Below are 13,989 nucleotides of genomic sequence, written 5' to 3'. Positions count from 1 at the left end.
CGGTTATGTTTTTTACTTTCTAACATAAAACGGAGCTGCGAATCTCGGAATTCGTTTGAAATAACTAAAAAAAATCTGATTACAAATTCCTTCTACGAAAATTTCGTAAACAATCCCTAACTCATACAGTCACGCCATTTCTACTAGCTATTTACTAGAGAGATATTTATTAATCTACGTATAATAGTCATCAACGATACTAAGAAGTTGATTCGACGCTTTTAAAATGTATTTTGAGGGATGGACGGAAATTGTGTTTAATACAGTATCGGAATTTTTCCATGTATTTATTTTATTGAACAAAGTAAACCCATCATCGCGTGTAAGTGTGAAAAATTTCAAAAGCCTACTCAAATTTCTATTTGTTTCCGAACAGTCGATGCCGTCTTGACAATTAGCCCGGGAATATGCCTCAATCACCGATGATTAAAGTGTTGCTAGATTCTGGAGCTACCGGAAACCCTGCTGTATTAACGCTAGGGTCAACAAGAGAAAATAGCCATGGTAGATAGTCAACGATACTGGTGTGCATCGTCGAACTCCCAGGTACACATCCTGCTTTGTACGTTACGGGACTGTCGTATATTGCAGCAGTGTTTATCGCTGCTAGATTCCCGTTAATAAGGACAGGTCCTCCAGAATCCCCGCCACAAGCACTTTGTGGAGCTGACCCTACGCCCCGGGCGCACAATATTCTGTTCGGTATATTTTCAATGTTACAATTCGGGTTACCTCTGCAACGATTCGAACCAGCCTTGTGCTCGGCATTGCACACGTCCCAGGGCACAAGGACCGACTGTCCGCGAAAAAGAGTTTGGGGATATGCGTTGTATCCTATCTTTCCCCAGCCTACGATGGTGGCCGGGGTACCAGGAGGGTAACGGGTGCCTGGTGGCGTAAGTGTGATCGCTTTAAGTCCACCGCTGACCATGTCTTCCACGGTTCTTATAAGAGCGACGTCGAAGGCGTGCCGTCTCGGGTCATACTGGGGGTGGATCACACATTGTGCAGCGTGTATCGGCGGTGGCTGACCACGCTGCGAATTCGAAGGGTATATTTCTATCGCCTGACATCTAGCCCTGACTATACAGTGACACGCAGTGACGATCCAGTAGTTGCTTATTATGCTGCCACCGCAGAGTATTCCGTTCGCGTTGAGTCTCACGAAAAATGGAAAATCTGCGGGATTGGCTTGCTGTCCATTTATGATGCGCCTGCCAGAATCGTTGTCACTGTACGGCGATGCGAGCACGGTTGACCTTGAGCTTCCATGGAGAAGAAGTAGTAACGGAACGCACGTCAGAATAGCGGAAAAAGTATTGAGCTTCATGATGATCGTGGGTCCGCAGCACTTTGTTTTCGATCCAGACTTACTCCCTGATTCATATACCGTGTGCAATCCACTTATCATTCAATCGTCGCAACTGTGTTGAGAAAATTACTTTCAGGTTCATTCGAATTTCATTACACTTGTTGTTCATAAGCTACGCGATTCAATGGTGCCATTGCGAATTCGTCACACGTGATAAGCGTCAAGCCTCGATAGATCGATTATAGCCTGTTCAAATGAAAATTTACCGCAGGAGTGCTTTATACACTTGTCTCGAAAACAGTGTGATCTGAAATGTTTCTGATGAATTTGTTCAACTGCAATAAAAAAATTCTCATTCACTAATGTGGTTCAATCTTAAGAAGGGAATCCAGTGAAATGTCAATAATATCGAGTTTTTTGTTTTTTAAATAACTTTTCGCAGATGATTGCATTTTTTTCAGGACACATACTACCGTGATCTAAATTTTGTTCGAAGGAATTTTTGATCACATCTTTTTTAGTCATTTTAAAAACGAAAAACTTGATATTATCAAAATTTCACCGGAATTCCCCGTTAACTCTTTCTACTTTATTTTATCCATTACTTTCGAATCATGACCGCATGATTTAGACTTGCAACCTTATCTGCTATAGCCCACAACCATTCTTAAATATATGCGTTTTAATATTTCAGATTGGCCAAATTCGCTGCGTGTATATCTGTATTATTTACGGCATGAAAATGTAGCGTTGTCATCTTGAACTGATATTTTTTGCGATGATGTGAATACGGTTCTTTAATAATTCGTGTTTTCATTCCCAATTCATCAGTTTTGAGTGGTTGCAAGGTTTTTCATTCTGGTGATTATTTGATACCGCTTGAAGCGGAGAAATCTGTGTGTGATCATCTAAACTAAATCGATACTCGCCGTTGAATTAAAAATAATCATCTTTGATCCACCATTAAAGCGATCATGCTTCATCAATAATAAACAATCAAAGAATTATATGAATTGAAAAATTGCGAACAGACTGCGATATGCAATTAATTGGTAAAAACTATGTACTAAAATTGACGGCTGAGCAAAAATCCTCTGAAAGTTTCGGAACAACGTAAGATTGAACTTGAAACTCTTTTCAGCAGAATACGTCTGCTGCTGCTGTAAAAAATAATAATAATAATTTATCATAGATATGAAGATTTATTTTATATATATTTGTCTGAAAGACGGTTCTATTATTTTATATTCTACGTTATTTATCAACGACATACTATCTGCCAATAAAAATCGATCACTCTTGTTAGATGTCTTCATCAGTAGATTGGTAACTCGCATGTAAAACCAAACTGTGTACCGCAATTGATATCGTTAAGTCCGCCACTTTTGTGCAATGATCCGCAATTTTCGGCACCACCCGAATTGTCTGGTTGTCCATCTGCCCACTCGCCGAAACCAGCTTTCGCCAACGTCTGACCGAGAATGGTCACATATTGGCCTTTCCGATAAAGATCGTGAAATCCAATACTGGCAAAATCCGGATGAGGTGATCCAGTGATTGGAGATGATTTTTTGAACAACTCAGTGACTACTTTCGCTTCGGCTATGGAGTTGAGAATGGCCAAGTGACCACCCTCCTCTTCGCGAGGCATTCGTGCATCGTTCCAAGGAACAGCTCGCGTGTGAACTTTGTAACCGCACATATTCGGCGTGTACCTGCGTACGTAAAACATTCAGAAAATTGAACGGGAGTTGCATAAAATTTGTCACGCGGAGTGTACTAGTGTACACTTAGAAGAAATATATACTCTGATCAACTATTGATAGTGAAGGCTTACCTGTAATCGTCTCTTTTGGCGAACGGTTAATTCCACTGCGGGTAGGCCGCTCTCGGCATATAACGTGAATCCCAACCGCAACCTATTCATAGGAAATATACAATACCTCTATGCATAACTACTAAGGAAAACCTGTGGATGATTACCGCGAGAGTTTAAATTAGAAAAAAAATATATAATACGAATTACAAACAATTGATTATAACAAATATACTACTTGAAACGATAACGAAAAATAATAATAAACACAAAGTTTCGTTGAAGTTAGGAAGTAATTTTCGATCGAAACCAATACTTTTCTTGTATCATCACAGACGGTAAAAATTACAAAAGTAATTGGGTCGGATTGTGAATTCTTATAATAGAAGATTGTGCATCAAGGAGCTAAAGTAGGTCTTTTTATGCCAAGCGTAAGTTTACGAAGTACAGTGCAAACCGAAGACGAATATTGCAAATGCGCGTGGTGAGACTGTCGCACGATGCCTTACGATAACAAAAGTATGGCTCACAAATGAATTTATTTAACATGTAAGTAAATGATTACCCTTTCTTTCACGGGAAACACTTACCGAATGATGGTTGATAAAACCAGTTTATCGCAGAATGAGCGGCTGGATGCTGTGCCGTTGGCAGTGTGGCATAGAACAATATTTGAATCACGCTGAAGATAATTGCCATGGCTGACATTTATTGTAAGATATACCGAAAGCTTTACTAGTTTCGGCGTCTCATGTATTCCGCACAAAGTTAACTGTGGCCAGTTCTGTTTCGATGCCTCGGGATACTCAGAACCCAGTGACGTGTGTTTCATTCTATCTCATCATATTATTATCGCAAGGAAATGACTAATAACAATACCGCAATGTTTATTTATAACTGAAAATACTTTAGTTGTTCACCATTTCAGACCGTGAAACATTCAATACAATGTCTCACTCAATGAGAGACTAATCTCATTTGTGCGCATGAAATGGTTCATTTGAATTCCAAGTTTTATTTGTGTATGATAGAGTTATTTTCTATTTTTGTACAATCATGTATAAAATTTACGCAATCTTCAAGCAGGACATCGGTGCAACTTTTCGATGATATAATCGATGTTATTCTTATCTGGACGTGACAGAGAAATTTTGCCACGATATTCGTACCAAACACCGCGAAACCTGAACATACTTTTCCATTACGATCAAGTTGTAATTGTAAAACATTATACATATATCGCATGCGAATATTGATGCGAAATTTACTTCCAAGTCTGAATAAAGACAGATTCAAGTGTTTTTCCATATATTTTGTATGTATTCAATATTGTCAGTCACAAAATCCGTATAATAATTATAATAATAATTTGAATAAAAATTTAAAAACAGAAAATCTGAATAAAGACAGATTCAAGTGTTTTTCCATATAATTTAGTATATTCAATATTGTAAGTCACCGAATCCGTATAATTAAAATAATAATTTGAACAATGAAAATTTAAGACAAGCCTGAATAAACACATACCTATATGCAAGCATAATTCCATATATTTTAGATTATTCAATATTGTAGGTCACAGAACCCGTATAATAACTAAAATAGTAATTTGAACAGTGAAAAAATTGTTAAAAAAGCTTGAATAAACACAGATACAAGTGTTTTTCCATATATTTTAGTGTATTCAATATTTTAAGTCACAGAATCCGTATAATAATTAAAATAATAATTTGAACAACAGAAAACATAAAAAAAGCCTGAATAAAAACATATGCAAGTATTTTTCCATGTATTTTAGTATACTCAGTATATGGCAATTCTGTATGTCACAGAATTTGAATAATAATTGACAATCTTTTTAATTATTGTAATTTATTTATGAAGGTGACAAAGAGCTATGACACTAATGTGGACTTAGACCTAGATAAAGAACTACACATCTATCAATTGATAGTTTCCTCTTTAATTTATAAAAATTTTTAAATACAAGTAGTAAGTATACAAAATCAAATTTTTTTTATGCTTATTGTCAGATCTTAGTAAAAAAAAAAAGAAAAACTTAAAACCTCAAAACGCTCGAAATTTTTAATTCGCTAATAAATCTGTTTTGGCACTAGACTTTCCTTGATGCCGATTTAACAGTAGGTATGTTTAAGAAAGTTTAATTCATATTATAAAATTTCTTATGCCATTTGGACTATCGGCAGCGATTATTTGTGCATATAAACTGCATGTAACACATACAGTTTTACAATTGAAGAGTATATATAATATATTCTGTTGTCAGATAGGTAATCAAAGTCAATTCGATACTAAACGTCATAATAAATAATTATCATTATATGGGTGATGTTTGTAGTGCAGACAAATCTACATATACATCATGGACTCTACACCTAGAATAGGTGTTGTAATGCAATGTTGTAATCAAATTCTTTACCAATGAGGTGACGCACAGGCATATCCCAGGTTTCCACTACAGTGGTACTTCGCGATAGTTTACCCATTGTGACTTAGCAATCCATAGAAATTACAAATGAACACGAAGTTACAACTTGTGCAGTCAAAAAATAGTCTGGCGATTATTCAGCATGTATGCGTGATGATGGATGATAGAAACTATGATTAGAAAGAGATTCACAGCTGTAAAGGAAGAATATTCACCGACTATTGCTGGGTATGCACTATTATAGATAGACTATCCGATGTGGGTTATACTTCGTCCTCTATTTCTTCTCACACTATGATGAGGAACTACTATTTTGAATATTCAGGCTGCATGTGCCGAAGAGACGTGCTACGTTGCGGAATAAATAAGAACGTAGTATTATATTTGAATCCGTTAAGTTACCTTTTCCTTCAAAAACACTGATTCTAAAGTATTTATCAGATGTTTTTATAAAATGTTTTACCATCAATCGGATAAAACAAAGTATCTGGGTAAAATGAAATATTACGAATGAACTCCGTGAATAGTATAGTTAGTTTTCAATTTTAGTGATTTGCAGGAAGAAAGTGATGATATGAAGCAGTCTCTAAATACAAATATACCCCTTCAATATTCATAGAAAAACATATCAATGGTAAAAAAAGGAATCACAAAATACAGTCAAGAAATAACATTCACTCGATAGTATAGATGATATTGGTTACCCTCGTAGCTTTGGGATAAAGGGCAGCTATTATTGTAGCAAATCATAGTAATTCATGCTTTCGTTTGTTAGCAAGCTATTCAGACAAAGAGATTCAAACTCTGCACGAGCATCGTAGATGCGAGTTTCTCACTGTTGCTCGTTTTTTGAGCTCTAATCTTTGAACATATTTGTTTCCCGTTAAAAGTACAGTGTTTCAATTAACCAGGTATAAAGAAGCAACTTTGATTTTCATTTTTCGTCAAGCCATGGGGGCAAATTCTTTCGATTACCTATTAATTACGTTATTTGTTATTTTTATACGTTCTTATTATTTGATTCAGGCTGCCAATCTCCCTAAGCTATATCAAGTTACAGATCTATCATTGAAACACCACACTTGTTTACTGAAATATGAACGGCTATCAATGGCTGTCAATGTAACGTTTGACGAGAGTCTTGTTTTTAATAATCATGTCTGATATTTGCAAAACCAACTTTGCAGATGGAAAGAATCTCACACTTTACGGATGACTAATATGAAATAATATGTATTTCAAAGAAACCACTTTCTCATAACTTGAATTACAATATGTAATGAGAAAGATTATTTGTGTGCAATAGACACCATTCTTTTTTTCATCGAATAGCATTATATTCCGCTGTCATTCACCAACCGAAAATATAGTTAGTTATTTTTTTTTCAAACTCGCACCCCCTGCTCAAATATTTGAGGCATCTGTTTCAGCCATAACAGTGTTTTATACTACCTAATTAGAGTGTTTTTGTGACATATGTGACGTAGCCTGAAAACTGTAAAAAAGGAAACAGATAAACAAACAAAGATAAATATTATACCCAAAATGCTAATACTAGATTATTAAGAGCGGTTTTCAGTTTACGAGATAACTTACTTTGTAATAATAAAGAAAAATTAAAACAATAATCTCGGTAGACGCATTCCACTTTACCATCTAAGTAAAAAACAAAAAAAAGATAAATGAATTAAGTTCGTTTAAAAATAAAAGGAAAATGACAACGTATCATGAATACCTATATAATTCAAGACACGAATTTAATTAGCTTTTGCCCAGGTGTAAATGAAAATAACTTCTAAAATAAAGAACTAATCTGATGAGGGAAAGAATGCAAAGGACATAAAGTGAGATGGCAAACACAACAAGTAGAGCCATTCGAGCATTTACACTGACTTCGGTTTCTTGGCTTCTGGATTGACAGCTGGCCACCTGCCTGCCGTTCGAAGAGGTGATTTGGTAGCGGTAGGTGGCCTGAGGTCAGGCTCAGGAGTGCCAACGTGACTTTTGCAATTCGATCTGGCCTTCCAAAGTTTTTGCCAGATAAATTACAAATAACTGACTGAGCGCTATGCCCAAAGCTATACCAGCTATAGCGTACAAGTTACGTTCTGCCCAACTCCGTACTCTCTCTATACAGCCATTAGTCCATACTTTCTTACTCGCTTCTGGAAGTGTCAAGTTTTGTGCCTTGTAACCGCACATAATGTTTACCAATCCACTCTGAAATTTAAACCATTATTCAATAGTTACTGAGTTAAAGTACAGGTTAGTATTAGAAATTTTTAGGTGAGTTCCCACATCTTGTCGGAAAGTGAGCTGAAGTAGAACAACTCGAATCAGATTTATTTCTGGCTCTAAAATCCTCACTTCTGCACGATGTGCAAAATTGCATTGAAGATTGAAAATTTCTCATACGTAGTAAACAACGGCAGTGTTTTACGTATGTAGCTAGGCACGTGGGTTTAACAATTTTCATTACTGCCCCCTCAATCGTCAACCCTCAACATGGGTTATCGTAAATAAATATCACACAAAATAGTAGGGATTTATTATCAACGCAGTTCAATCAATATTGTCTGAAATTCAGTAAATTTTAAGAAAGCAAAACGCGCTCACATTTTGCAAACTGAGTAAACAATTTTTTTTCATTGTTTTGTTACTTCGACGTTATTAATTGAAGAAATCTGACCTATTCAAAAGCGATTGGATTGTTGTACTTTTTCTAGGTAGCTTAAGACTGATAAAATTGACTTACAGAAATGTTGGTAGCATTCATACAACATGAAAATGGTACTCCACAGTTCTCAACACTCGGACTAGAACAGTTGAAGTACTCATTCTTTCCCCAATCCCGATAGCCCTCACCACTCAGGCCGCAACATTTAAACTGTAAGGCAAGGTGTAAAGATGAGATGTCGTCGTTCAAGCGATAGCTATATTACATTCGTAATTTAGTGAACGCTGAAAAGCTTTGATTAATTTTACAACATTTACATAGTTAGAGATAAATATTTATTTAGAAGTTACCAGCAAACATTCGCTTGGTAAAATTTGCATATGAAAAAATATTTTCTTACCTCTTTTTGTCCAAAATCTATGAAGTTTTGCAGATCAGGGTCTTCACGGTAAGTTTGGATAATTTTATCAGTGAGTGAATCTTCTAACAACGACTGCAAGGTATGTGGGAATACAAAGCCTACGATTGCAACTCCCATCTCCAGTAAAAAGAAGACCAATAGACACAGCGAGTACTAGACGAAAATTAATTATTATTTAGCAACACTATTTTCGTTTTCAACTTAATTTTTTGCCAAAAGTAATAATAGAAAGAATATCCAATGTTAGTCATCAATTGTAAAAGTGGGACACATTCTTGACAATTAGTAGTGACATAGCGCCAATATTCCATGAGTAAAAATTCAGAAATCATGGGTAATTTACTAGGTGAAATATCATCATTCTTACATATTGAAAGGGATTTAAGCGCGAGTGACGCTATGGAGTGTCATGGTATCAACTGTGAACTAAAAGTGGGGCCAACTTTTGTTATCACTGAGCGTAGGCCTTAAGTCATCTCCCGATAATTACTTTTCGCTTTAGAACTAATTCATTACAACAAAATTAACATTTTCTCAACTGTTTGTAAATGTATACACAACATATAATACAAATTTTTAATGATTAAATGATAAGCAGGGGTTCCTCTGCTTACGAATTCAGATAATTTTTCAAAAATTAACACGGAGATTTTTGTGACCACATCAAGGTGTACAAAAATAGCGAAAATCATTTGCAAGGGCATATTGCGTGTGCAAAGTTCAGAATATCAGTTAAATGACAACCATGGAAAAACGTAATTTTAATGTAGTATTATGATATATACTAACAAATTTAAGCAGGCAGGTATTTTCACGAAGCGCTCCAACGCAGCCTGCAAAGCTGACAACAAAGACAACTCCGCCGGCAATCACCATAACCAGTGAAATATTCAAAACGACATCATACACATTTTCCACTCTCACAGAACCAGTCGCCTGCCATTTGTCCACAAACGCGTAAAGGCCAACGCCTATCAGCAAACCGCCAAATAGCTGGATAAGATTAAAAGTTACACCGCTCATTAGATATGATTATTTAATGCTAACTGTTGATTAACAAAGGATGACTAATGGGCAAGATATTTTTTATTTCACTAGACGAAATCCAAAAAAATATGTGAAAGGTGTCAAAAACAGAATGTCAAAAATGTTGTTTTGAAGAAATGGGAAGTATAAAAACCAATTTTTAGTCAACTAAATGAGAGAAAACTTTGTTGGCGAAATTCTGCTTACAGTACACTGTAGAAACATTTTTGTAGAGTTTTAGTATAACTGCCTTCGAACCGATCGTATGATGGTACGTAAATATGTGTAAAAATAACAAGATTGGGGGTTGTCAGTTTGGTCAAAAATTCAATATTAAAAAAAATATCGATTTTCTGGTCATAAAGGGTGGGATAAAATTTTATACTAAATCTAAATTGTTAAATTTTAATATTCTTTTGCAAAGTTCTTAGAATTACTTGTATATACGTAGGAATGGTGAACTAGTGAATACTCGTACGAGATTAAAGATTTAAAAAAAAAACAACGTACCCAAAATACGAAGTTCAGCAGGAAAATCATGTATTTCACGCACGAACTTACGTACGTGAAATTATTTGTACGTCGACGATTATTCATCGTGAGTTAAAAATTGTCTGGGAAATGATCTTGCTTTGTTTCTTCCTAGAAACCCGATGATATGTCCGTCAAACACCCCACCTTAAAGCACATACACTCACAATTTATGAATACTAAACATCTTCGAGTTCTACCTTCACAGCTATTCGTGACGATGATTGCAATACCGCTTTATTCATTAAACAAAACTGTAAATAATTCCTGATCTAACCACAATACGGAATGAACAAGTATCAGCGGATGTATTTTTGACAGCTAGATCGTCCTCCACCATTGTGGTCCATATCCACAGTTCCTTGATTAACGCCTGAAACCAAACAGATTACTCTAGAGTTCTGTCGTCCTTAGATTCTGGACACTGATTTCTACATAGAGTTTTCTGGCAGTAGTAACATGTAAAATCCATCAGGTAGCGTATAACTTCCCTGAATTTGATTCCAGCGGGAAGGTATGTGTGAGCTAGGCGTCCCTATTGAAAATGATTACAGCCTATGATTATATCTTTAATTAAATCACATAAAAAAAAACGCGAATCATCAGATATAATAGACAAAAAATAATATAGTCAACTGTATATGATTTTTTATCTAGTGCATTTGCTAATTCATGATTTTGTAATTTATTACATGATTTTTTATAAATTTTTTCAAATTCGCAAGATAAATCGTGTAATAAATTACATGTTGATTTCGGTCACAACATCTTGAGATTTATTAGATAAACATTTATGGCTAGAAATCATGCAGAAAACGCTCTCGGAACTTAAGAATTTGCATTGAAATTTTGTATACTTTAGCACGTTTCAATACGATTTTCTGTATTAATCCATCCTAATCTACATGTATGTATATAATTTTAGCCAAAGAAGGTGTTCTTATTTAACTTTGCTTATACGTAGTTCAAAGCGTCTATTTCGAATGATTCCGAATGTGATCAAAAAATAGTCGAATCTTATGCCTTCCATGATTGTGAATAATAACAAATATGCTGGAAGGAATAAAAAAATTTGTAGTTCAGAGCGTCGGATTCGTGCACACTTGAGGACCTTTAAGGAACGCTATCTCATCATACCGCACCTGGCAAGCGGCAGCCAGAAGCTGAACATTCCTAATTTTTGCCTCACAGAAAAATAAAAGTGTCACCGTATCCCTTTTGCTATACCACCAAAGGGAAAGGTTTAGTTCACATAACGTAACTTCATCATAATTTATTTAAGAAAAGCGGATGAGCTACAGCGTTCGTACAAAGTCAGAGGTTTCTTTTTTTTTTTTTATACACGGGTTTTCGCCCGTAGATAATTGAATTAATAAGTATTATCCCTTCTTGTTAAAAAATTAAAAATATAATGGTACAATGTACATTCTATATATGGTATTATCAGATTTATTATTGGCGCTGCATTAGACTAAAACTTTTAAGTATTGTACCATAAGGGTGCAAGCCACCGTCATTTTTCGTGTGATGCTGCCTAGAAGAGCATAACATCTTATTAAATAAAATTTTTATTATTTTATCTGGTATTCTCCATTTTTACGATTCCACTTGAGCCAGAAGATCATCACGTAAGAAAAAGGCTTTGTAATGATGAAAAAATCATTCTCCCAATAGGATTAGGCTGTGTATAACAGATAGGTTGATAGGTAAAAAAAATGTGTTTGATCCTAGAGGCGTAACTCCCTGAGATGCATCAAATATAAAGGTTACAAAAAATTTTCTGACTGAATTAACATAAGGAATAACTCAATTATTTGCAATAATGCTTATTGGTGCTAACTTATAATCATCACTATTAACTTTCAATCTACTACCAAAAATTATTGCTTGTGCCTTAGAAGCATTTAATTTGGAACAATTAAGTTCACGCCAATTGACAAATTCATTATTCAACATATCGACATGTTGGTTTACTTTTAATGGATAACAAGATAAATATACAATCAAATCGTCTGCATAGAATATAATGACGTATTTTTACGATATCAAAGTTTGTGGCAGCAAATCAACCGTGTATGAATATCGTAAACCAGAAGTTGACATTTTTTTTTTAATTATTTCGAATTTAAATACATTACGTATCTCGCTTGAATCTTATTCAAAAGGCTTTAATAAGGTTCTACCTTCGGTTCGAATGCGATTTGAGCAAAAAGATTTTGCCATGGGTGTTGCCAGGAATTGTAAAAATGCGCTTGAAAATTGCAATACCATAGATCAGTGAAGATCGATTAAACCAGCGGCTGTTACGGTGAAAATACCTCAAATCTAACAGCGTGAAAGTTATTGTTTTCTTACAGGGTATGTTTTTCACGGAACAGCCGGGGTTCGAACATCTGCCGCACAGACAGATGAAAAGATTTCTACCCAAACTTTGTAGCCGAGGGGCGCCGGCGGTCCGGTTAGTCGAATCATTATTTACCCGTTGCCTTAGCTCAGCTCGCATCGCTGGACGGGATGATTTCGACTCGCATGCCGGCCGGTGCGGGTAGATGGTCCTCCTGGCTGCAGCCTGAAGCTGACTGCGAGTGCCGGCCCTAACTATACCCTGTGGTGCAGAGAAATACTACGGAGGGGGCGAGGGTGGTTGCCGGGGGCCGTTCGACGCGTGGCGCGCGCGTGCGCTCGTCTTTACTTATTGCAGAGGCTACGTGCCAAAGCTACCAAAAGCTAGGACTACGGAGAGAATACACTTAGGAGGGCTAACTTTGATTGGGCAGCTGGAAGGCCAGAATAAGTAATGTCTACGTGTACACAAACGTTTTTCAATCAATTATAAAACTCTGTGAACATTGGTTGTAGGTTCCAAAGAGCTAACCGTTTTCCGTACAAAGACTGCCACAGCTGCAACCATATAACGAAGAGAATCTATTCAGGGGGGCTAATTTTCATGGGGCAGCAAATATATTTGAATCAATTGAGAAAAATCTGTAAACATGGATCATGGAAAGATTTATTCTGAAGACGCGAATTATTTATTACAGTAATACCTCGAAGGGCGGGAATCAACTCATCTAAATTTAATTTGAATTCAGATTTACATGAATGAAGAATCGTATTGAAGTTAGTCACGTTGGTGCTACGATTAATATGATATAAGGAAAAACCGTTACTTCGCTATTTTCGAATTGTCTGAAGTTCAGTAGACAGTAATAAAACAAAAGACACTGATGTTTCGCATTCTTAGTTCCTTAAAAATTATTGTGAAATTAAGAAAGTAGTGATATTTTCCCCAATGGTCCGTTACGATAACGTTACTAACTTCAACCTCGTGAATGAGGGCAGTTGTTCGATATTGATCGAGGAGAAAATCAGTCACGAGTAAGGTGCTTTACTCGTTAACCTGATTGAAAATAAAACGGTATATCTGAAGAGTGAACTTTCAACTAATGGTAAGAAAAATAAGTTGGGTATCTATTCATTCGTAGGTGAATAAATTCTTTATTTGGAGTTAATTGTCCTCGGTAAGTGGTTCAATCAAGTACGAGCATATCCGTTGTACATTTCGGTATACCTGCAATCTGTGGCGGCGATGGCAGGCCGCAGGAGTTAGGGATCGAGATAAAACAGGTCTGTGATGCGGAATGGGGTTCTTAGCGAGGTGGGGATGATACTTTGGTACGGAGGATACCGGGACGCCCGGTGTTGTGGAACACCTGCTCCGTGGAGCTCCACGGAGCCGTAACGGCGCGGGCCCTTT

At 36.1% G+C, this 13,989-nt stretch overlaps 3 protein-coding genes across 5 annotated transcripts; all 3 read right to left on the bottom strand.

Moving 5' to 3' along the window:
- Positions 1-207: 207 nt before the first annotated feature.
- On the bottom strand, positions 208-2,500 carry LOC124175175 (trypsin-1-like). The gene has a single exon (XM_046555158.1). It carries the CDS (start codon positions 1,409-1,411, stop codon positions 413-415), a length of 999 nt encoding a protein of 332 aa, XP_046411114.1. The 5' UTR covers positions 1,412-2,500; the 3' UTR covers positions 208-412.
- Positions 2,501-2,627: 127 nt separating this feature from the next.
- On the bottom strand, positions 2,628-3,014 carry LOC124176925 (hemolymph lipopolysaccharide-binding protein-like). The gene has a single exon (XM_046558813.1). It carries the CDS (start codon positions 3,012-3,014, stop codon positions 2,628-2,630), a length of 387 nt encoding a protein of 128 aa, XP_046414769.1.
- Positions 3,015-5,071: 2,057 nt separating this feature from the next.
- LOC124175176 (tetraspanin-33-like) lies at positions 5,072-10,600 on the bottom strand. Of its 3 annotated transcripts, XM_046555160.1 has the most exons (7): positions 10,212-10,600; positions 9,465-9,668; positions 8,655-8,828; positions 8,333-8,464; positions 7,471-7,797; positions 7,174-7,233; positions 5,072-7,072 (listed from the first exon to the last, which is right to left on the bottom strand). In XM_046555160.1, the coding sequence occupies exons 1-5, from the start codon at positions 10,296-10,298 to the stop codon at positions 7,561-7,563; spliced, it is 834 nt and encodes a 277-aa protein (XP_046411116.1). In that variant the 5' UTR covers positions 10,299-10,600; the 3' UTR covers positions 5,072-7,072; positions 7,174-7,233; positions 7,471-7,560. The 3 variants fall into 3 exon arrangements, with proteins under 3 accessions (XP_046411116.1, XP_046411115.1, XP_046411117.1); XM_046555159.1 differs by having other exon boundaries at positions 5,072-7,233; XM_046555161.1 differs by lacking the exon at positions 7,174-7,233.
- Positions 10,601-13,989: the final 3,389 nt, after the last annotated feature.

This window comes from Neodiprion fabricii, chromosome 2, assembly GCF_021155785.1.
Source record: "Neodiprion fabricii isolate iyNeoFabr1 chromosome 2, iyNeoFabr1.1, whole genome shotgun sequence".
Classification (NCBI taxonomy): domain Eukaryota; kingdom Metazoa; phylum Arthropoda; class Insecta; order Hymenoptera; family Diprionidae; genus Neodiprion; species Neodiprion fabricii.
Note: the sequence above shows the minus strand (reverse complement) of the source record. Positions and strands in the feature narration are given on the sequence as shown.

What these genes read in the sequence shown, in the direction of transcription:
- LOC124175175 (XM_046555158.1), bottom strand. Translation starts at nt 1,411, where the DNA reads ATGATAAGTGGATTGCACACGGTATATGAATCAGGGAGTAAGTCTGGA.
- LOC124176925 (XM_046558813.1), bottom strand. Translation starts at nt 3,014, where the DNA reads ATGTGCGGTTACAAAGTTCACACGCGAGCTGTTCCTTGGAACGATGCA.
- LOC124175176 (XM_046555159.1), bottom strand. Translation starts at nt 10,298, where the DNA reads ATGAATAATCGTCGACGTACAAATAATTTCACGTACGTAAGTTCGTGC. An exon ending in TAGATTTTGGACAAAAAGAG is followed by an intron (nt 8,465 to 8,654) that starts GTAAGAAAATAT and finishes CTTGCCTTACAG; the next exon opens with TTTAAATGTTGCGGCCTGAG. An exon ending in TGAATGCTACCAACATTTCT is followed by an intron (nt 7,798 to 8,332) that starts GTAAGTCAATTT and finishes TTTAAATTTCAG; the next exon opens with AGTGGATTGGTAAACATTAT.